Below are 24,088 nucleotides of genomic sequence, written 5' to 3'. Positions count from 1 at the left end.
TGCCCATTCTCTTCCTCTTTGTGATGGAGCTCTTTAATTTCACACCTCCCTCCTGGAACCTTGCCAGGTGGCTCAGTGATAAAGAATTCGCCCGCCACTGCAGGAGGCATAGGAGACGCGGGCTAGATCCCTGGGTGGTGAAGACCCCCTGGAGGAGGGATGGCAATCCACTCCAGTATTCTTGCCTGGGAAATCTCATGGACAGAGGAGCCTGGTGGGCTACAGGCTGCAAAGAGTCAGACATGTCTGAGCATGCACATTCTCCTGGAACCTCCCCCACCTCACAACCAGTGCTTTCCTTCTCAGAGCAGAGTCCACAATGAGCCTAAGAAAACCAAGGAAGACACTTGAATTCACAGCTCAAAGCATGTATTGACTTCAAAGATGCTTTACTGTGAAGATGTCAGATTCTCATGGAGAAGAAACTAACATGGAGAAGAAACTGACCTGGTTGGCCTAAAATGAGGATCTTGTGACCTAGTAATGTGTATGTGAGCTCTGGAGCAGGAAGTGCTTTATCTGAGGTCCAGCTCCAAAGCAAGCCTTCTGAGCCACGCATATTAGTAATAAATAAACAAGCAAAGAGTAGCCCTTCTCATAGGCAATTTATGACTGATGTTGTGAAAAGGGGAAGATGAAAAAAGTAAGGCCCAAAGTGGTATCCTGGGAAGGTATTTCTCCTTGGAGTTTATGTCCTTTAGTTTTCTTATTATCAGATATTAGGTGTAGACTGGAACAATAATCCTTGGTTTTTAATGTATGCTGGTCATTGGTCCACATATGTTCCCTCTTAATTTATCTATCAATCACTTAAATAAAAACATACAAAAGTCTACCACCTAAGTGAAATAATAACTTTATAGTAAATTACATGGACCTACTGAGTTCTCTGTCATCCCATGTCCCAGCCAACTGACATGACCAAAATCCTGAATTTTGTGCTTAATGTTCCTTCTTTCTTCCCTTTTAATATATATTTGTCACATTTGTATATATTCCTAAAAAGTACTGTTTTAAATTTTTTCTATTATTAAGTCAGATTCCTTGAGGTATATTTTGTTGTTGTTTAGTCACTAAGTCGTATCTGACTCTTTGCGACCCCATGGGCTATAGCCCACCAAGCTCCTCCGTCCACACTCTCCAGGCAAGAATACTGAAGTGAGTCACCATTTTCTTCCCCTGGGGATCCTCCCAACCAAGGGTTTGAACCTGAATTTCTGCCTTGGCAGAAGGATTCTTTTCCACTGAGCCACCAGGTAAGTCAAGGTGTATGTTACACACTCTAAAAAAATCACTCATTGGAGTATACAATTCCATGGGCTTTAACTAACAGATAACTGCTGTCAGGCAACTGCTGCAACAATTAAGACATGGAACAAGTCCATCGCCCCAATATATCCCCTCCCCCATCCCAACCCTGGGCAACCACCAATCTATTGTTAGTCTTTATAGTTTTATCTTTTCCAGGATGTCATATAACTCAGTTCAGTTCAGTCACTCAGTCGTGTCCAACTCTTTGCGACCCCATGGACTACAGCACACCTATCTGTTCATCACCAACTCTCAGAGCTTACACAAACTCATGTCCATTGAGTTGGTGATGCCAACCAACCATCTCATCCTCTGTCGTCCCCTTCTCCTCCCACCCTCAATCTTTCCCAGCATCAGGGCCTTTTCCAATGAGTCAGTTCTTTGCATCAGATGGCAAAAGTATTGGAGTTTCAGCTTTAGCCTCAGTCCTTCCAATGAATATTCAGGACTGATTTCCTTTAGGATGGACTGGTTGGATCCGCCTTACTGTCCAACGATTCTTAAGAGTCTTCTCCAACACCACAGTTCAAAAGTATCAATTCTTTGACACTCAGCTTTCTTTATAGTCCAACTTTCATATCCATACGTGACTACTGGAAGAAAAAAAGCTTTGACTAGACAGACCTTTGTTGGTATATAATTAGAACTATATAATATGAGACATTGATTTTTTAAATGTATTTATTTATTGGAGGCTAATTACTTTACAATATTGTATTGGTTTTGCCATACTTTGACATGAATCCACCACGGGTGACATTGAAAGCCTGACTTCTTTCACATAGAAAAATGTATTTAAAATTCATTTCTTTTGTTTCATATAGTAGTAGCTCATTCCTTTTTTACTGCTAAGTAGCATTCCACTGCATGGATGTATCGGATTTTTAATCCATTCACCAGTTGAAGGACACTTGGTTTATTTGCAATTCAGGGCAATCACAAACAAAGCCACTATAAACATTGACTTACAGGTTTTTCTCTGAACATAAATTTTATTTCTTATTGGCCAGTTACCTAAGAATATGGCTCTGGGGCAAATGGTGAGTATACATTTCTATTTATGAGATACTGGCAAACTATTTTCCAAATTGGTTGTATAATTTTCCATTGTCACCAGCAATGTCTAAGAGCTCTAAATGCTCCACATCCTTCATAGTATGCGGTATTGTCAGTTATTTTTTTTAACCCTTCTAATGTGTATAGAGTGGTATCTCATTTTGCTTTTAATCTGCATTTCCTTAATGACAAATGATGTTCAGTGTCTTTTCTTGTGCTTATTTGCCATCCATGCATTTTCTTTATTGATATGAATGTCTATTTTCTGTTTTCTTATTTTTAGTTTTCAAGTATTTTTTTTATATCCTAGACATAACTCCGTAAGATATGTTCTGCAAATATTTTCCCCAAGTCTCTGAGTTTTCTTTGCATTTTCCTAACAATGTCTTTTGAAAAGTTAAAGTTTTTAATTTTGGTAAAGTTCAATTTATCAAGGTTTTCTTTTTCAATGACTCCTTTTTTGCCATATCTAAAAAATGTTTGTGTAACCCGATGTCATAAGAGATCATCTATTATGTTTTACTTTAGAAGTTTTATGTTTTACATTTTGGTTTAATATCCTTGTTGAGTTAATTTTTGTGTATAGCATAAAGTAAATTTTAATTCTTTTTTAACACAGAGATGGCCAAGTGTTTCAACATCATTTGTTGAAATGACTGTCCTTCCTCCATTCAATCACCTCTGTACCTTTGTTTAAAATAAATTAATCCTCTATACTGGGTCTATTTTTGAACCCTATGTTCTTTTCCATAGATCTACCCTTGCCTTGTTCCTGATTTTAGGAGAAAAACATTCATTGTCTATATCAAGTATGAAAATATTGTGAAGTTGAGGATGCTCTTTATAAAGTTGGGGATGTTCCCAAGGAATCCCTACAAGATTCATTGTCTTTCTCAAAGATTTAAAAAAAAAATCATGAATTGACGTTGGATTTTTTTCAAATGCTTTCTCTGCATTTATTGAGATGATAATATGTTTTTATTTTCCCTTTAGTCTGATGTGAATGCAATAATGTCTCAACTATTTCAATATTCTCCTTAGCATTGCTGGACTGTCTGTATTTTTTTTTTTTACATTTACCAAAAGACACATAATTTTACAAATTATGAGTATCTCATGTAATGTATAATCTAAATATCAGCTGTTTTTTTCAGCCTGTGAGTACAAGATAAGACTATAATACATACATTTGGCCAAATAACAGTATATGGAAATGACCATCTAAACAGTCACAAAGTGTCTCCACGCTATTTCCTGGAATTTCCAAAGGTGAGTGTCACATGGCCATACCAGCCAGTCTGACAGCTCTCATCACCGCATATCCACCCAGCTCATCCTGTCCTGATCCAGCTCACATCCTTGATGTCCATCCTCCTTGACAGTCTGCTGGGAAAATCATCCTCTGTTCTGACATTTCTCATAAAATTCCTGGCATTCTATTTTCATATGACAGTGTTAATGGGAGAGATACTTCTACAGTTTCTTAATATACATAGAGGAAATCTGGGACTCTTCCAATGCGCTCTTTAGAAGTTAAGGATATTTAGATGCAATGGTTTTAGGGCTGGGGCTCGAATATTCTGTAATAACCTATATGAGAAAAGAACCTGAAAAAGAATAAATATGTGTATAAATGAAACTAACACAACATTGTAAATCAACTCTACTCCAATATAAAATGAGAGTTAAACTAAAAAGTAAAACCAAAACAATAAAAAATATATACAACACTAAGAAAAATCCCAAACCAATATCATTTTAAGGTCTTAATCCAATGGAATATTTTCAATATTTCCATATGAGGACGCATTTTACATCCTCAAAGTGTCAGACACCATCTGGGGAGGAAATTTGATATGTGGAATCTAGGAAGAAATATCCTCAATTAGAAGATTGGGAGGCATTTTCACACTCCTTTGCACCATTTTCCCTAAAAGAAATTGAGCCACTGGTCACAGAAGCTTCACACAGTTCTGTCACCTCCTGGTCCCATCCCTGAAAGAAGGAAGAAGTTTGTCTTTGTTTCATTTCTTATGTAAGATGATGGACTTGATTGATGAATTGAGATTTAATGCTTCCAACTGCATTTTAAGGAAGAAGCATCAGAAGTAAAGTGCATTCTCTCTGGTAGCTCCACACTGCAGGATGCCCAGCTCCTGAAGATGAGCTACTCACATTGGTCCTCACAGAACTGTCCTAATGGCCTCACAGCCATTCCTCCATCATCAAGGACATCTGCTCCATCTGAAGGCCTGTTTGGGAGAAATGTAAGGGGCTGTGAAGAGGGATTTCCTCCCTGAGGTGGATATAAAATGGGAGAGCAGCAACTCCAGGACTAAACCAGGTGCCCATAAGACAAGGAACGAGGGATGGAGCCTGGAGGAAACCAGAGAGAAGTCCACTGATGTTTTTAAAAATATTTATTGATTTATTTGGCTGTGCTGGGTTTTAGTTTAGGCATTCAGGATCTTTAGCTGCAGCATGTGGGATATAGTTCCCTGACCAGGGATTGAACCCAGGCCCCTGCATTGGGAATGTGGAGTCTTAGTCACTGGACCACCAGGGGAGTCCCCACTTACATTTTAAGGAAGATGGAGAAATCTTTACACTGAAAGCCACCCAGAAGTTTTGGAACTTATTCCACCACTGAGATTACTATTACCTTTCAGCTGTTGTTGGCTAATGACTCGAGATAGAGATTGTACTCATTTGGACCAAAAAGAGCCTTGTACTTGCTTCTATTGAACAAGTCAAAGAGGAAAACTATTCACATTTTGCAGAGGTCTGAAGCTTGGACTGATTCAGGCCTTATCCTTATACCTGCCACAGCACCTACAATCTCTCTTTAATCTATAGACAGTTATAATTCATCATGGTGTCCCTCCTCTCTGCTAGACTGGCAATCCTGTGAGGGCAGGCTATGTTTCCTTCATAGCTGTACTCCCAGTGCTGAGACCAGTCCCTGACCCACAGCTGACACACCATTAAAGTCTATTGAATGTAGAAACTTGGGGATTAATGACTAGATGAGAAGAAATATTCAGGAAGAAGGAGGGCTACTAATAGGAGAATCTGGTCTGCAGGAGAAGAAACAGCGGGGGACATCCCCCTCCGGGTCATCCCCCAAGGTCAATTTGGACCTTCAGAGGAACCCCAGGAGTGATGTTAGCACCACTTCCTTTAGGCTGACTACTTATCTCTATATTATGCCACAAATTAGGACATGACTGAGTAATCACGCTGGGACACAAGTTGTATAGTAAGACTTCCCCAGTGCACCAGGAGGGAGAGTAGCCATAGTTTATGGCATTACTGAAGGGATTCCCCATCCAAAAAAGCTGATGAAAATGAATATGAGTTGCCTTCTATCTTCTCTTTCTGCATCCTCACCATGGAGTCCAACAGAAAAAATAATGCCTCTTTTCATAGCTCATATTTTCCCCTTTGCAACCCAGTATCCAGTTGTAGGGCTCTCAGTGAAGTGAGGCAAATAGTGGTCAAACTGAAAGGGAGGCTGGGACTGAAAGCAAGGCCTCAGGGCTGTCAGGAACCTCACTCTGGAGACAGGAGAAGGTCAGTGAGGCCACAATTCCCTCCACACCATCTTCACCAACTCCATCCTGGGCTAACACTCTGAAGGTCCACTCCATGCCAAGTCCTTCCTGCACAGGGTCTTGAAATACTGTACAGGTGTCCTAGGCTTTAGTGTTGGGTGAGTGTTGAGTAGAGGGAGAAAAACAAAATTTTCTAAAGGCAGGAAGCCATTCCTAGAGGTTTTAATGGTCATATAGAATAACAGACCTTCCTCTACAAAAAGACTTCATTCAAAATCTCACTTAATTGGGACTTCTCTGGCAGTCCAATGGTTAAGACTCCGATCTAATCCAGGGGACATGGGTTTGATACCTAGTCAGGGAACTAAGATCCTGTATGCTGCCAGGCATGGCCAAAAAAAAAAAAAAAAATCACTTAACCATGTGCACTGCTTTATCACCTGCTTTTTGCTAGTTAATAGGCCATGAACGTTCTTCTCTGTAAGAAAATATGTGTGCTAAGTCGCTTAAGTTGTGTCTGACTCTCTGCAACCCTATGGGCTATAGCCTGGTAGGCTCCTCTGTCCATGAGATTCTCCAGGCAAGAGTACTGGAGTGGGTTTCCAGGCCCTCCTCCAGGGGATCTTCTGGACCCAGGGATCAAACCCAAGTCTCTTATGTCTCCTGCATCAACAGCCAAGCTCCTTACCACTAGCACCACCTGGGAAGCCCTGTAAGAAAGTATAGGACCATGATATAATATTATTATAATAGCAAAACTTGTTTAAATTAGCTATGGATTATTAAAGCTTACAGCCTTAATTATATATTTTAATGGTAGATAGTAAAATAGAGTTAAGTGTGCAAATAGTAATTTTTTAACCATATAGAGTTTTATTTCTCATTTTACATTAATTTTAATGTATGCATGATTGACCTGTGCCCTTGCAGATGTTATATCAGATCTCTTTTTATTTTTTATGTCCCCTCCCTCTTGAACATCCCTCCCATCTCCCTCCTTAAGTGTGCAAATAGTTTTGAGTTCAGATGATTGCACCAACAACTTTTTTTCAGCTCAGGTCAATTTGTTTATTTGTCCATCAACACCTAATTTGGCTCTGCTCCCATGCATGAAGCTGCCTGCTGCTGCCTGGTGCCATGAGGTCACCAGAGGGGCTCACTTCTCCTAGACAGGATACAGGTACAGTCAGTCCCCTTCCCATGCCTGTATCTCACTGCAAGGAGCTCAGGAGGCAGCAGTGGATTATTCTGAAGGTCCTGGTCACTGGGGCAGCCAGGAAACATGGTCCACTTGGAATTTTTTCTATGATCTATTAATTTGTCTGTCTGTGTGTCTGTCTTGGTAGACTCATGATCCAATAACAATTATTCTGGGATTTCCCTGGCAGTCTAGTGGTTGAGACTCTGAGCTTCCAAAACAGGGACACAGGTTCAATCCCTAGTCAGGGAACTAGGATCCCACCAGCCACATGGCAGCGGAGGGAGGTGGGGTAGGGGGATAACAAAACAAAACAGAATTCTTCCATCACTGTACCTATTCCCAGGAAAGAAGGTGAGTCAGAATCTGAATGGAGGCAGATGGTCTGAAACAATGAAGGAAGGAAGGAAGGTTGCCAGGCTCCTAGCTGCCCTAGCAGGAGGTGTGTGGACAGTCACCACACTTCTTGATGGAAACTCCTTAGGTGGACATTATGTAAGTGCCCAGGAAAAGGGCTTGAGGTCTAGTCCTGGGAACATGCCAGACTGTCACCCTCCCCTGGATTGTGAAAGCAGCAGCATGCTCAAGTCATGTATCACACACGCAGCACAGGATAAAAGGGCTCTTGCCCTGAGCTCTCCATTCACAGCCTCCTCAGAAACAGACTTCTCCTCCTTCCTGGCACCTGGTGAGTATCCAGCAGGGAATGGAACTCTACCCGAGATGCTGGAAAGGAACCCTGAGATCATAGCAGAAAAGTGGAAACCAAAAGGGCCTGAAATGAAATCCCAGAAGAATGGTTGCAGAGAAGGTAGCCAGGGGTGTGATGTAAGAGTCAGGAAGGAGTTCCTTTGGGATGAGACAAGAATTCTGGGAACTGCAAATTCACAGGAGCTCATGACACTTCCCATGCTCTTTCTATTCATGTCTACACACGGTTCCTGTGATAATCACTTTTCAGAATACTTTCCTCAAATGGGTACATCCCTTGTGTGTTTCCTTTGAGATACAAAAGTCTGGATGCTCAGTTAGATTGGCACCATGGGATCCTGGGCGGAGAGCAACATAGGAGGCAACTTGCATGATCAAATTAACTCCACATCAGTGTTCCTCTCCCTCCTGCGGCCCTGTCTTAAGAAGCAGCTGGCCTGACAAGAGAGGGATCAGGAAACCAAGAGTGGGGAAACACTGGACTGTGGATTCCAGGCTGACAAGGTGATTTTGTTTTGCCCAGGCTCACTGACCTCCTGCCGAGATGTCCTGCCAGCAGAACCAGCAGCAGTGCCAGCCCCCTCCCAAGTGCCCCTCCCCCAAGTGTCCCCCAAAAAGCCCAGCACAGTGTCTGCCTCCCACCTCCTCAAGCTGCGCCCCCAGCTCTGAGGGTGGCTGCTGCCTGGGCCTCCACAGGCACCGCAGGTCCCACCGCTGCCGGCGCCAGAGCTCCAACTCCTGTGATGGTGATGGTGGTCTGCAGTCCAGGCGCTCTGGCTGTGGCCAGGGATCTGGAGGCTGCTGCTGACCGGGCCTCCTGATGTTGACACATGTGATTTCAGAGGAAACAAGGACCCAAGTGCCAAGGAAAAGCCCCAGCCTGAGACATCCTTTCCTGGACACCCCATTCTCATTCGCCCAGACTGAGCCAGGAGATGCTCCTGCACAGGGTTCAGAGCTCTCTCTGGAGGGCTCCTTCTGTCTGATCTCCAGGATCTCACAGGTCCCCACCTCCTGCACCTGCTGATGATCAGCAGAGCCTGTGCCTGACCCTGTGAAAAAAATAAAGCTTTTCTTCCTCATTTCCAGGTGGCTCATGTGTCATTTCACTCTGTCCCTCCCCAGATCCCCCGGTGGCCAACACAATCCACACAATGTTCTGGAGGCAGAATCTGAGCTCTGGATCAGGAGAAGAGAGCAGTTCATTTCCGCCTCCATTCATGAAGGACCATGAGTTTTCAGCTGGAATGGAGACCTATTGGTTTAGGTCCTGCACCTCTCAGTGAAAGGACTAACTTCCCTCGAAACCTGCAATGGGTCCTGATACAACCTGGGAATTGCCAGGGTGTGATATGGGAGTTCTGTTATTTTAATAAGCTGTTTCTGAGTCCTAAATAAAGAAACAGTGACTCCAGAGGCAACGAAAGTGAACAGACTTTTGGACTCTGTGGGAGAAGACAAGGGTGGGATGATGTGAGAGAATAGCATTGAAAGATGTATATTACCATATGTGAAACAGATCACCAGTCCAGGTTTGATGCATGAGACAGGGCGCTCAGGGCCAGTGCACTGGGATGACCCTGAGGGATAGGATGGTGATGGAGGTGGGAGCGGGGTTCAGGATGGGGGACACATGTACACCCATGGCTGAGTCATATGAATGTATGGCAAAAACCACTACAATATTGTAAAGTAATTAGCCTCCAATTAAAATAAATAAAGTAATTTACAAAAAAAGAGGAAGAAGATACATCTAAGGAAGGAAAGTTAACTCCACCGACTCTATGAAAATGCAGGGGGAGATGAAAGGTAAGTGAAGGATTGAATGAGGTCTAGAGGAAATGGTGTGGCTGGGAGTTTAGTTAATGAGATGACTGAAGCATGTGAAATCAGAATTTTAGGAAAAAGAGAAAATGAGAATTGTTGCTGGAATTCTATATAATTGATTAAATTTGAATTCTGCACTATCATGAAGCTAAATAAAGTACTATGTTTTAGCCTAAATTGTGAAACTCAGACATTTCTGAGGCTGAAATAATGTTCCTAAGTGTGAGCCAAGAGTAACATCTCAGTTTGACATTGTCTGAAAAGTCAGACAATGTCAGAACTGAAGCTACAGTCAATTGTAAATATTATGTGAAATTGATGTTAGGAACTGAGCGGGCAGGCAAAACTGGATAACTTTGCAACCTTAAATTATGAAATGATTTTATCAAACCTGGAAGTTAACTTCTAAAATTTGGAAGTCAAAAAGTCTCAGAGGAGATTAATTCCAGATACACACCAACTCCATCTAACAAATGAGACATGATTCCCTGGAGCAGGAGTCCCAGCTCTGGCCATTAGTTTTAGATGGGTTAGAAATCAGCATAGTGCTCAGCCTTCCGCAGGGCAAGGTAGCTCCTGGAAGTGGCTAACCTGCTGGCTCCCAGGGAAGAGTTGTGCCTCGCCTGATAGAGCCTGCAAACCTGGAATGCAAGGTGCGCGAGCAGGAGACCGCAGGCCCTGCAGCCCTGTGCAGGCTGGAAACCTTATTCCACAAGCTGAACAAAACTGGAGGATTAGAGCATGCCACCTGACAGAGGCTGCGGAAGAAGACGTGGAGATTCAGAAGCACCTCAAACTGCCACCCGAAGAGCCTACAGAGTTACAGCTATGGTTGAATTAAAACTGTGTTTTTAAAAAGGAGAGAGAGGAGAGAGAAAAGGGAGCAGGGTCAACCAGGAAAGCTCCTAGCTAGCATTCCAAGGGGGTCTTGGGAAGCTAGAAGTAACATGAGAACATCTTTAACATGGAGCCCAGCCGTGGAGAAAATCAGATTCCCCAAAGCTCATCAAGGTCACTCCAGGTCCTTTCCTTGGGCCAATTTATCTATTCAGTTCATTTTTATTGAGCAGCTATTATGTGCTCAGTTCTAGGCACCGGAGATATGATTGAGAATCAGAGACATTTCTTCTCTTGAGAACTTGTGTTCAAATGGGTCTACAGGCAATAGCTGATTGTTTTATACACAACGTCACAATGTCGAGTGAAACCGAGTGACTCTCTTCTCAGTTGGCCTGTTACTCAGGGTGAGTGGACACTGGTGCTGGCTTAATAAACCCAGAGGAAACATCTAGCCTGGAGAAAATATTGACGCTTTGAGATAGTGGCTTTGGTGGTAACAAAAAACGACATCGAACATATGCTAGCTTCCACATTCAAAGACAGCAGTCAAGAATGGAGAGGGGGCAGATTGTTACAAACCACTGGAATAATGTTAGTGCACGAGCAGACCTCATCCTCATTCCTTTCTCTGCCCCACTCCATTATTCCACAGCCCCAGTGGGAAAATACCTTTTTAGAGGTGCTCTTTTCTTCCCATGAATATTCTTTTCTAATCATCTGAAAAGGGATGGCTGCACATCAGGTCTTCCTGTACAAGGATAAGCAGACACATACTTTTCATAAATGTTCATAGAAAATAATAATATTTTGTCATCATTTTAATTAATAATCATTGGGACTGAAAGGATGTGTCCTCTTCTTAAATGTGATGTTTCAGAGAGCAATGCATCTCCAATGTTATAAAAGGTGCAATGGCAAAATAGCAAACAGCTTACATAATTGAAATTTCCAAAACATTTGGGTAATCACTGCTACTCACCATTATCACCCTCGTCATCACCACACCCAGTCAGTGTGATTCACAGCTGAGCTAATCTCCCTTAACCACCCCAGCCACCTTGAATCCCTCCCTCCCCTATACTATTTCTGGAGCTAGAATAAATAGCACAGTCACTAAGGCACTGACACAGTGGCCTTTAGATATGTCTTTTTTTTTTCTTTAAAGAACCAACCAGTTTATTATCATTATTATTATTATTTTGCCCCACCATGTAGTGTGTAGGATCTTCCCTGACCAGGAATAGAACCCGTGCCCCCTACCGTGGAATCGGAGTCTTAACCAATTGACAAACTGTGTCACTACGCCTTCTGCAGAGTTCTTGTCTCTATCTCTTATTTTATTCCTCACATCTTTTGTCTCTCGTGCCTCTATCACTTTATAGTTTTTGTCTTCCGCCCCCGCCCCCCCCGCCTTTCCCAGATACTAGCTGTTAACTGGAGAAGCCAGAATGCAAACACAAACAGAATATCTGACTCTAGATAAATGCCCAACAAGCCCCATCCTCCTTCAGCACCAGCAAGACCTCAGCCCTCTAATGAGGACTCTTGGGTTCTGTGAGCTCCTCTTGGCATCACCATCTGGGCTGACTGCCCATGGACCCACCAAAGATCTACCCCTCTGTTCCTGCCAGTTGTCCAAGTACTGTTCTCATGGGCCAGGGTCCTCATCCCATCCATCAGCCCCAAGTGATCCCAAGTGACAACATCTGGATGCAACATCCCCTTAGAGTCACTGCAGATGGAAGTGGACTGATGCCCAAAGGCTCTGACCCAGGGCCCGAGGACCACCCCCCCCCACACACACACACACATACATGGTACAGCTGAGGCAAAAGGTATTTGAGGAGTCCTATGACTTTCTTCGCAAGAAAACTCTTGGCAACGGCCCGGGAAGGTATGGAGGACCTAGGCATGAAGATTGTTGATGGTCTGTGTGTTTAGTTGTATCTGACTCTTTGCGACCCTTTGGCCTGTAGCCCACCAGGCTCCTCTGTCCATAGACTTTTTCAGGCAAGAATAGTGGAGAGGGTTGCGATGCCCTCCTCCAAGGGACCTTCCTGACCCAGGGATTGAATCTCCTGCATTGCAGGCAGATTCTATATCTGCTGAACCATCAGGGAAGCCCAGGAATGAAGATTACAAGGACCCAAGTCAGCTCAATATATGTTAGAGAAGGAGGGAGGGAGGGAGGGAAAGAATATGGAGTAAAAGAAAAATAAGAAATGATAGGCTCACAGAAAGTTTTAAAGGACATGTATCTGGACAATCTGGGGGGCTTCCAAATCCCTTCCATCAGAAAAGCTCCTGTTCCCTTTCCCTCCAACTGCCATAACATTGAACCCTGTGGTGAGTGAGGCGGAGATCTCTCTGTGTTCTCCCAGATGCCAGAAGGACCCTGAGGACCCAGGAGCAGTCATTAAGCTGTCTCTCCTACTCAAGGCATAGGTACAGATCTTTCAGGTCCACTTTCCTCCCCACTGTCAGGATGTGCAAGAAGTTATGAGAAAATGTGATCGGGGTGAAATTGGGGTCAAGAGATGAAGGAGGTAGCCAGTGAGAGTAGAGACCAGAAAGATTTCATGCTGTTTTATGGATGGCAGGTGAGCGACACACAGATGTTCACACCCTCCAATCCTTCAGTTGTGTCTCTTCCATCTCATGGAACTTGATATTCTAAGAAGTCCCTATCCACTGAAGCTACTAGGCTGTTCCAGGGATCTCATCCTCTCTGATCTTCAAAACCCTTCCCCCCTCTTGGTAACTGCTTGGCTCCCCCTTCTAGGTGCCAGAAGGTAAAGGTGCACACCTTTGTGAATTAATGACTGTCTCTTCCAGCCCCACCCACCTGCTCTCTGCCAGTCCTTTGTACCTGAAGCCCCCCAGCCTCACCACTCAGTGGGTCCACCCATTCCTCAGCATCTCCAGATCCCCACAGTGACCTGAAACAATGCCCAAGGACACAGAAGACGAGTTCCTAGTCACCCGCAGGAGACTCATACAAACTGAGGACCTGGTCGGGGGTTGGGGCTTGGTAGAGATGAGCTTTGAAAACATATAGTTTCTCAGGGTTGATGTCTTATACAGCATTTCATAGTTTCTTGACTATAAAATATTGATCTCTTGGAGTAATTGTTGTATGTTGTTGCTTGCCATTAAATCATGTCTGACCCTTTTGTGACATCATGGACTGAAGACCATCAGGCTCCTCTGTCCTGGGATTTCCCAGGCAAGAATACTGGAGTGGGTTGCCATTTCCTTCTCCAGGGAATCTTCCCAATCCAGAGGTTGAACCCGTATCTCCTGCATTGGCAGGTGGATTCTTTACCACTGAGCCACCTGGGAAGCTCCAGTGAAAACATTAAGTAAGCTACTGTTAGTTGCTCAGTCATGTCTGACTCTTTGAAATCCCATGGACTGTAGCCCCCCCACCCTCCACCAGGCTCCTCTATCCATGGGATTCTCCATGCAAGAACACTGGAATGGATTGCCATTCTTTTCTCTAAAGGATCCTCCTGAGCCAGAGATTGAACCTGGGTCTCCTGCCATTGCAATGGATTATTTACCATCTGAATTACCTGGCAAGCTCAAGGTGAGTTCTTGGAGTAATGGTTAATAATATTAAAAAGGAAGTTTGTCCTAAATACAACCTGTTGAACATGGCCCAGTCCTTGGGATTATGTTCCTGGTTGGCTCATAGTGGAAAAGGAAAAAGAGCTCAGAGAAAGCCTTGGAATGGAGATCTTCAGAGGGCCTTCTAACTGCTTTATTAAACAAGCTGAGCTCAGTGAGTTACAGAAAGAACTTTTATCTTCATCCAGTCACTGTCTTCTGCACTGTGCCAAATTTCTCTTAATACTATCTCAGGCAGATTCCATATCTAGGACAAAAAAGTCAGTGAAGCTCAATGTAATTCAGCATACAACCTCTGTCTCTAATGCTCCCCTCCCCCAGCACAGTCCAGCCCTCCTGTAGGGGGTAGGGACACACTGCTCAGCCTCAGAAGATAATCCACTTGTCAGCTCTCTGCTGTACATCCTGGGCCAGTCTGGTGGGAGTGACTGTAGGGGCCAGAGCAGCTCTGCTTTTTCGGAACAAGTCCTGGGGGGATGAGATTGGGCCTCTCTAGTTTGTTTAGAAGATGAACTTGCATGGACATTTTCTTTTCAGCTTTGGTACTTTCAGCATAGCAATAAAAACCTCTCTGATCCGGAAATCCTAGAATATTCTGGAACATTCCCCATGGTCATAGAGAGGTGTTGTATATCTCAAAATGTGAAAATATTATTCAAGGATGGGTTAGGACTCAGGAGAGAATAGAAAGGAAAATGTCTTAAATTAGAAGACCAGGTGGCATTTGTAGACCCTCTCATCCTATCCTTTGTAAGAATGACCCAGCTGCTTGTCACAGACTTGCTAATGGTTTTGGCGATGGGATGGTCCTGAACTGAGCAGGAGCTGTGTTTTTCAGTAAACAGAGAAATATTTTTCACTGCTCAGATTATCATTTATTTTTAAAGGAAGCTATGACAAATCTTGACTAGATGGACCTTTGTTGGCAAAGTAATGTCTCTGCTTTTCAATATACTATCTAGGTTGGTCATAACTTTTCTTCCAAGGAGTAAGTGTCTTTTAATTTCATGGCTGCAGTCACCATCGGCAGTGATTTTGGAGCCCCCAAAATAAAAGTCTGACACTGTTTCCACTGTTTCCCCATCTATTTGCCATGAAGTGATGGGACCAGATGCCATGATCTTCGTTTTCTGAATGTTGAGCTTTAAGCCAAATTTTTCACTCTCCACTTTCACTTTCACCAAGAGGCTTTTTAGTTCCTCTTCACTTTCTGCCATAAGGGTGGTGTCGTCTGCATATCTGAAGTTATTGCTATTTCTCCCGGCAATCTTGATTCCAGCTTGTGCTTCTTCCAGCCCAGCGTTTCTCATGATGTACTCTACATATAAGTTAAATAAGCAGGGTGACAATATACAGCCTTGACATACTCCTTTCCCTATTTGGAACCAGTCTGTTGTTCCATGTCCAGTTCTAACTGTTGCTTCCTGACCTAGACATGAGTCTGAGTGAACTCCGGGAGTTGGTGATGGACAGGGAGGCCTGGTGTGCTGCGATTCAGGGAGTCATAAAGAGTTGGATACGACTGAGTGACTGAACTGAACTGAATGACAAATCTAGGCAGTGTATTCAAAAGCAGAGATTACTTTGGTATCAGAGGGCTGCATAGTCAATAGTTATGGTTTTCCCAATAGTCATGTGCAGTTGTGAGAGCTGGACCATAAAGAAGGCTGAGCACCAAAGAATTGATGCTTTCAAAATATTGTGCTGGGAGAAGACTCTTGAGAGTCCCTTGAACAGCAAGGAGATCAAAACAGTCAATCCTAAAGTAAATAATCCCTGAATATTCATTGGAAGGACTGATGTGAAGCTGAAGCCCTGATACTTTGGCCACCTATGGGAAGAGCCAACTCATTGGAAAAGACCCTGATGCTGGGAAAGATTGAAGTCAAAAGAAGAAGGGCAACAGAGGATGAGATGGTTAGATAGCATCACCGACTCAATGGACATGAATTTGAGCAAACTCCAGGAGATAGTGGAGGACAGAGGAGCCTGACGTGCTCCTCCATGAGGTCACAAAGAGTTGGATGTTACTTAGTGACTGAACAACAACCAATAATTCATATGGCCTGATTACAATGCTTTCTGAGGAGCCAAACCTGGGCATCTCCACCACTGTTGGCATCATCCCATTGGCACTACCAAGCCATGAAATCCCCCAGGATTTATCCAGCCAGGCCAAATTCCACCCCAGGAAACCAGAGCTCCAAGGGCGGCATCCCTCATCGAGGTGACCCTCAGAGAGTCCCTCTCGTGTTTGGAGCAAGTGGCCAGGCTATGGTCTCCCAGCCACTGGTCTGTCATCACAGGACATATGCTCAAATTTGGGCCCATGGAGCTTCCACTCTGATGAGAAATGGAAGACTGAGAAATGGGAGCTCCTTGAAAGTGAGATTAAACTGATGAGCAACATCACCCCCAAGTCATGCAGTCTAGGATGGGGCCACAGAAAGGCCCACAGATCCCCACTGCACATCATGAAGATGAATGAAGGCTCCACACACAGTTCTGGAATGTTCAGAAATTTCAGAACTTCTTCCCCAATTTTGAATCCCAGTTACAAGAGATTTTACTCCTAAGAAGCAAATACACCACTCAACTACAGTTATTTTCAGCCCTACCATCTAGCTACCATGAGAAAGTGCCTCCTTCCAGTCTATGATCTACTGAGAGAACTCTCAACAATATGAGTAAAATGTCAACTCAATTGTAGATCCTGAAACTAGCTCCCATGCTGGAAGGAGAAAAAGGCTGATGAGGATGTAAATGCCCAAACTCTCCCCACCATCCACATCTAGAGTGAGTTTCCCTCCCTGTGGCACAGTGCAGTTATGCTCCCACAGGCAATTTGAAGTAAGTCTTGGCACTGCTACATTCTCAAGTGCCAGGCAGAATGGGAAGATGAAGATTGCATCCCTCCCTGTCGTGAACACAATTTAATTTCCATTGAAAAATATAACTTTAATTTAATTCAAATATGTATAACATTTGGTTATAATCCTGACTGTGAATTATCTTAAAAACATACAGCAAAATATATTTATTTTAATATTAGAGAGTAATTGGATGAGAAATTCATCTCTAAAATTAAAATGAAATTCACAGGGGAAATAACATTCAGCTTGCAGCAGTGGATCATACACAAAACATCGATCCTATGAGGTCAGCTCCAGTAGGCGAGATGCACCCAACACTACCATAGACCTCATAATACATTCAACAAAACCATCTCCATCCAAGCCAGCCTTGTCATTCATGTCTGCATACCTTCCTCAACTAGTTCAAGCAGAAGAATCGAATCACTGCTGACTCTGTATGGTTAGGAGTCTTCCTTGCTTTACGGTCTTCAGATGAAGAACACACATTCCCTCAGATCTTGATTTTATCACAGGTGAACTGTGATTCTTATCACCCCAATTATTGCAGTTTCCTTCTCTAAACTTGCCCTCCAGTCCAGCACTGATTTATCTCCACTCCTTTTCTGCCCACGGGTTCCATGCTGCTTTCCAGTAAGCTTCTCTCTGGGGCCCCCACCTCCCCTTCTTCATTTTGCTATCCATTTTACACACACAGCCCACCCTGAATGTCCAGTGTCCTCTGTTCAGTCACCACCCTACAAGGCAAGAGATGATTACATTTACACACCTGATTTCCCTAAAGAACATGCAGGAAAATTAGGATATGCAAAGAACTAGGAATTGTAGTTTCCTTGTAGCTCAGTCAGTAAAGAATCTGCCTGCAGTGCAGGAGACTTGGGTTCAATCCCTGGGTTGGGAAGATCCCCTGGAGAAGGAAATGGCAACCCACTCCAGTATTCTTGCCTGGAAAATCTCATGGACAGAAGAGCCTGGTGGGCTGCAGTCCATTGGGTCGCAGAGTCAGGCATGACTGAATGACTAACACTAACTAACTTATACTACAGCACTTACCAACATGGTAACAGACTGCTTATTTACTTGTCTATCCAGTTAGTTAATTACTGTAAGTCAGGTTATGTGTCATATTCAACTCTATTCATATCCACTGTAAAATATGCACATGGGACACGGCCTCTGTTAAGTACCTATGTAGGTTTCCTGGTTCCCTTTCATCAAACACATTGTCTAATGCCCAGAGCTGGGCTGGGAATATTTGATGCTGTCACCCTTCCCCAACAACACACTCAAGCTGTGAAACACTAGCCCAGGAGCTCCTGTTCCGGGCAACTCAGTCTACAGCCTATTCAGAGCCAGCTTCCTCTGGCTTCTATGAAATCAGCAGAATGTCCAGCTAGGGTGGACCTGAACTAGCAGGGTTATGAAGACAAGCCCAGGACTCCATCAGAGGAGAGGGAAGCAGAGGGTCCAGAAGAGAGGAAGCAGGAAGAGTATGGGGTTAATGAGCATCATTATGGGATTTTTCCACAGTTCCGTGGCTTGCAGAGGCCACATGTCCTCAGTGTGCCTTCATCCTCTTCCTAGACTGGTTCCAAGCCATTATCCCACCAGACATTCTCAAGAAAAGTTTACCTAAAAGGATTTGTTCTCCTTCGTGATTACATGGAGACAAGACATTGTTTCTACTTAAAAGAGAGTCGGTGTGTTTTCCTAGCAAAAGGCCAAAGAAAGAAGAGAATCTTTCCAGACTAACTCTAAATCGGGTTTCATTTCCTTCCCACATTTCTCAGCTCAAAAGTAGAACACACGATCTATGAAGCTCATTAGAGAAGAGAGGATCAGAAGCTTTAGCGATACAATGCGTATCTTATTCTCTAGGGCCATTTACCCCTGCTGAGATGCCCAGCAACAGTGCTAGCCTCCAAATGTCCCCCAAAGTGCTCACCTCAGCGGCCACCCCCTTGCCAGTCTCCTGCTGGGATCCCAGTCTGGCAGCTGCTGCCTGACTCCTCACAGCTCTGTTGCTTCCACTGATATCAGAGCCCCAGAGCTCCAGCTGCTGGAAACATCTACTAGCGATCTCTAGAATCAGGCTAAAGGACTCACTTCAGTTCAGTTCAATTCAGTTCAGTTGCTCAGTTGTGTCCGACTCTTTGCGACCCCATGAATCGCAGCACGCCAGGCCTCCCTGTCCATCACCAACTCCCGGAGTTCACTCAGACTCGCATCCATCAAGTCCGTGATGCCATCCAGCCATCTCATCCTCGGTCGTCCCCTTCTCCTCCTGCCCCCAATCCCTCCCAGCATCAGAGTCTTTTCCAATGAGTCAACTCTTCACATGAGGTGGCCAAAGTACTGGAGTTTCAGCTTTAGCATCATTCCTTGCAAAGAAATCCCAGGGCTGATCTCCTTCAGAATGGACTGGTTGGATGTCCTTGCAGTCCAAGGGACTCTCAAGAGTCTTCTCCAACACCACAGTTCAAAAGCATCAATTCTTTGGTGCTCAGCCTTCTTCGCAGTCCAACTCTCACATCCATACATGACCACAGGAAAAACCATAGCCTTGACTAGACGGACCCTAGTCGGCAAAGTAATGTCTCTGCTTTTGAATATACTATCTAGGTTGGTCATAACTTTTCTTCCAAGGAGTAAGCGTCTTTTAATTTCATGGCTGCAAATCACCATCTGCAGTGATTTTGGAGCCCCAAAAAATAAAGTCTGACACTGTTTCCACTGTTTCCCCATCTATTTCCCATGAAGTGATGGGACCGGATACCATGATTGTTTTCTGAAGGTTGAGTTTAAGCCAACTTTTTCACTCTCCTCTTTCACTTTCATCAAGAGGCTTTTTAGCTCCTCTTCACCCTCTGCCATAAGAGTGGTGTCATCCGCATATCTGAGGTTATTGCCACCAGAATTCCTGGTCTTTGTGAATCTACTTAGAGATGAAGAGAAATAAGACCAGAATTAATCAATAAAATTTATATTGAAGGACTTTCTGGTGGTATAATGGATAAGAATCTGCCTGCCAATGCAGATGACATGGGTTCGATCCCTGGTCCAGGAAGAGTCCAAATGCAGCATTAGCAACTAAACCCATGGTCCACAACTACTTAGCCTGTGCTCTAGAGTGTAAGAACCACAACTGCTGAAGCCTGCACATTCTAGGGCCCACAAGCCATAACTAACGAGCCCATCCACTGCAACTACAGAAGCCTGAGTGCCCTGGAGTCAGCAAGTGACAACTACTGAAGCCTGTGTGTCTAGAGCTCATGCTCTGCAACAAGAAAAGCCTCCGCGATGAGAGGCCCATGCACTTCAACCAAAGAGTAGTCTTTGCTCTCTGAAACTAGAGGAAATACTCTGTCAGCAACAAGAAGAAAAAGCACCCAATGCAGCCAAAAATAAATAAATAAATAAACTTATATTGAGACACTAGGGTAGAAAAGGGTAGCCAGAATTTATGTCAGTTATGATTCTATCACTAAAAGTTGCCCCCTGGCAAGTGAGTACTCTGCAGTTACAGAGAGACAGATTCTTCCATCTTCACCTGGGAACATCCCTGGTCAAGCCCAAGTCCATTTGTTCAGTCATTCATTCATTCACCCAGTGTTTATGTGGTACTCATCTAGGTACTTGATTCAGTGAGGAACAAAAGAGACAAAAATCACTGCTCTCAGGGAGCTTACATTCCAGTGGGTTATGGGAGGCCTCCTCTGATTTCCTTGCAAGGGAGCAGGTTTAGACAAAGGTGGTTTTATATTCAGCTGGATTCTCATCCTTGGGCATTGGATAGATACTGGTAAATGGTTGCTAAACCCAGTGAAGACTCTCATCAAAGGTAAATCTTTGAGAATAGGTATTGTTGGTTGGAGGGTAACAAAAAAGGACATCTAATATCTGCTTGTTTCCATACCAATGGTGAGAGCTAAATAAGACAAGGGGATTGATGCTGGTATCAATGGTGACACATTTGTCTTAGGTTGGCCTGTCTTCCTCCCCTTCCAGTCTTCCTTAGTCAGTCCCCAAGGCTCAGCAAAAAAATCACATTGGCACAAGTATCTTGAAAGCACTTCTACTTGGTTTTCTACTCGGTTACAATATATGGAACAACTAAAACAAGATGGCCATGCTATATAGCATTTCTTGTGTCAGAATAATCAGATGCAATTAATACAATAATAATGTTTTATCAGAATCAATCATTTTAAGATATATTTGAAATATAAATAATTCATCCCATTCTTTGGTATTTTAAATGCATCATGATTCAGTGGGGAATATATGTCTATTATTACAGAAAGGAAACACTACATGGCTGAGGTAACTGCACTTTCACAACCTTGGTCCTCTTTACAGGAGGTGTTCACATTTATTATCATTATCAGACTCATCATCACACCCGTCAATTAGCATTCATCCTTGGTCTAATCTCTTAGCCATCCCAGCCAATCTGAATCACTGTTTTCCCTTAGTGACTACCTCTGGCTCTCTTAGAGTCAATACTGCAGTCACTAAGATCCTAACACAATAGCCCTTAAAGGTTCATTAATTTGCAAGACATGTCACTATGCCTTTGTAGGTTTCTTATGCCCATCTTAAGTTGTACCTGTGACAGCTCTGGTTCATTGTACTTCCATATGAACAGTTTTTTCTTTCCTTAAGGAGAAGGATGCTTCCTCCTTAACATAGCTATGAAGAGAAGAGAGGGATTCAAACTTGGCAGTTTCTGTCTTCAGAGTAGACAGGCTTAATGACCCTGTTATTCTGCCCCCAGTGTCTTAAAAACCTCCAGTGCTCTCACAGCTCATTCTCCCCTCCACACTAGCGTTATCTCTTCCTCCTGGTGGACCACTAGATGCCTCTTGCATTCTATGAGCTCCTCTTCATTGCCCTGCCTGAACTTACTGTGCCTGGACAGAGTAGTCTCCACATCTCTGCTCATCATCAACCATCCTGAGTGACAGCAGATGACAACATCTCAGTGACTCATTCACTTTGAGTCACTGCAGAGGAACAAGGGACTGATGCCCCAAAACTCTGACCTACAGCCTGAGGACTCCCCAGATGTGTATTGCAACATCCTCTGTTGGTTTATGTTTGTTTCACTACTTGCCTCCTGGCCCTACTACACTGTGAAATCTAAAGGTAGGGTAGCATCTTGTTTTTTAATCCCCTTTGCCCAGCACAGCATGTTCTGTCATCTCAATATTAGTGGTTTGAAAAAATTAATGATTTTTATAAATAAATGAATACAAGCAAGAATGGCAGAGCCATAGGAAGACTGAGGAACAGTTGAATTGTGTTGGAAGTTCTTGGATTCCTTCTCTCCTCAAAACTCTTGACACCGTGGAGACTTCCCTGGTGGTCCAGTGGTTAACAATCTGCCTTCCAGTGAAGGGGATGTGGGTTTGATACGTGGTCAGGAAACCAAGATTCCATGTGCCTCAGGGCAACTGAGCCCACATGCCAGAATTACTGAGCTCTTAGCCTCTGGAGCCCACGTACCAAACCAGAGAGCAGCCCAAGTGCTGCAGCCGAGAACCTATGTGACCCACATGCCGCAGCTAAAAACCCTCAATACCATAGAGATGCAAAGGGCCTGGGGTTAGAGAGGTAAGACGCTTTCCCTTAAATAAGACTTGCCACTCTTACCCTCTCCAACTTCCACCCATTTTTCTGCCTGCAAATTGAAATAGGAAAAGACCTCCAAGATTTGGTCTCTTCTCTCTGGAGTCAGGTTCCCACCATTCAATTTAGTTTCTATTTCCCGACTCCTGTTTGTTCAGAAGTTTTCCCTAAATTGTGGTCTCAGAGCCACAAGCACTGAAATAAAGTCTTTTTCAAAAGTTGATGCAGTCACATACAATTATTTGCCTTCTTACTACCTCTAGAGGCAATAAAATCCCCCCAAGAGGTCAAGGAGCAAAACTAGGAGTATCGAGTCCCTGCCAAATGTCCCAGAAGTCCCTGCTCAGGGCCCCAGGCCCACCTGCTGTCCTTTCTGCTGAGCCTCTGCTCTGGGGGCTGCCATAGCTTCAGGAGGAAATTAGGATCATAAGAACTTTGGGAAAACACACCTTCGAATTGGCATTGAAGTTGTGAGGTAGTTTCTGGCTACCTATCCCAATTTTATCTGTTTGTAGGACATATATTAAGTTAACTTCTAAAAATGCATTCCAATATACATTATGTGCAGCAAATACTATTTGATTCCACTTATATGAGATACCTAGAATGGGCAAATTCATAGAGTCAGAAAGTACATTGATAAGTGCCAAGGGCCAGGGGTGGGGGTGGGGAGAGGGAATGGGGACTTACTGTTTAATGGGGACAGAGTTTCACTCTAGCAAAGTAAAAAGATTCAGGAGATAGGTGATGGTGAGAGTTTCACAACAAAGTGAATGTACTTAGTGCCACTGAACTGTACAGTTTAATATGGTACAAGTTTAATATGGTTTTACATTTTGTGACTTTTAGCCCAGTTTAAAAAAAAAATTCTTTTTAAAGAGGGCTTCCCTGGTGGTCCAGTGGTTAAGAATTTGCCCTGGAATGCAAGCGACACGGGTTTGATCCCTGGTCTGGGCGGCAACAAAGTCCTCCCGCCACAACTACTGAGCTCATGAGCTGCAACTACTGAGGCCCATGTGCCTAGAGCCTGCTCTGCGAAATGAGAGAAGCCAAGGAGAAGCTCACACACTACAACTAGAGAGTAGCGCCTATGCGCCACAACTAGAGAAGGTGGAGGCGTAGCAATGAAGACCCAGTGCAACCAAAAACAAACAAAATTATTAAAGAAAGAAAAAGAAAGACTCAGCTGCTTGCCATGGAAGGAACTGTGGGGGTGGGAGGAGCCAGAACTGAGCAGCAACTGTGAGTTGTAAGCAAAGGATTTTTCGTTTGTTGATTCATCCTTGACTGCCAATATGAAACATCCAAAATACACTCCAAGGAGTTAAACTTGAGATCCTGCATCTCCTGTTCCTATAATTACCAATTGTAATGAGTAAGTCATGAAATTGTCCCAAGATTCATCCAGTCACACCCATCTCTTTATTTCCTTAATGTCTCTGGGCCATAGGAAGCCA

The 24,088-nt window shown here is 43.8% G+C and overlaps 1 protein-coding gene across 1 annotated transcript; it reads left to right on the top strand.

Annotated features, from left to right (window-relative positions):
• The first annotated feature begins 7,760 nt into the window (after positions 1-7,760).
• LOC101121728 (late cornified envelope protein 3B-like) lies at positions 7,761-8,916 on the top strand. Its single transcript, XM_012181512.4, has 2 exons — positions 7,761-7,807; positions 8,354-8,916. Exon 2 carries the CDS (start codon positions 8,375-8,377, stop codon positions 8,636-8,638), a length of 264 nt encoding a protein of 87 aa, XP_012036902.3. The 5' UTR covers positions 7,761-7,807; positions 8,354-8,374; the 3' UTR covers positions 8,639-8,916.
• The last annotated feature ends 15,172 nt before the right edge of the window (positions 8,917-24,088 follow it).

The sequence above is a fragment of the Ovis aries genome, chromosome 1 (assembly GCF_016772045.2).
Source record: "Ovis aries strain OAR_USU_Benz2616 breed Rambouillet chromosome 1, ARS-UI_Ramb_v3.0, whole genome shotgun sequence".
In the NCBI taxonomy this organism is placed as follows: domain Eukaryota; kingdom Metazoa; phylum Chordata; class Mammalia; order Artiodactyla; family Bovidae; genus Ovis; species Ovis aries.
This window is presented reverse-complemented; position numbering and strand designations above follow the sequence as displayed.

What these genes read in the sequence shown, in the direction of transcription:
- LOC101121728 (XM_012181512.4), top strand. Translation starts at nt 8,375, where the DNA reads ATGTCCTGCCAGCAGAACCAGCAGCAGTGCCAGCCCCCTCCCAAGTGC.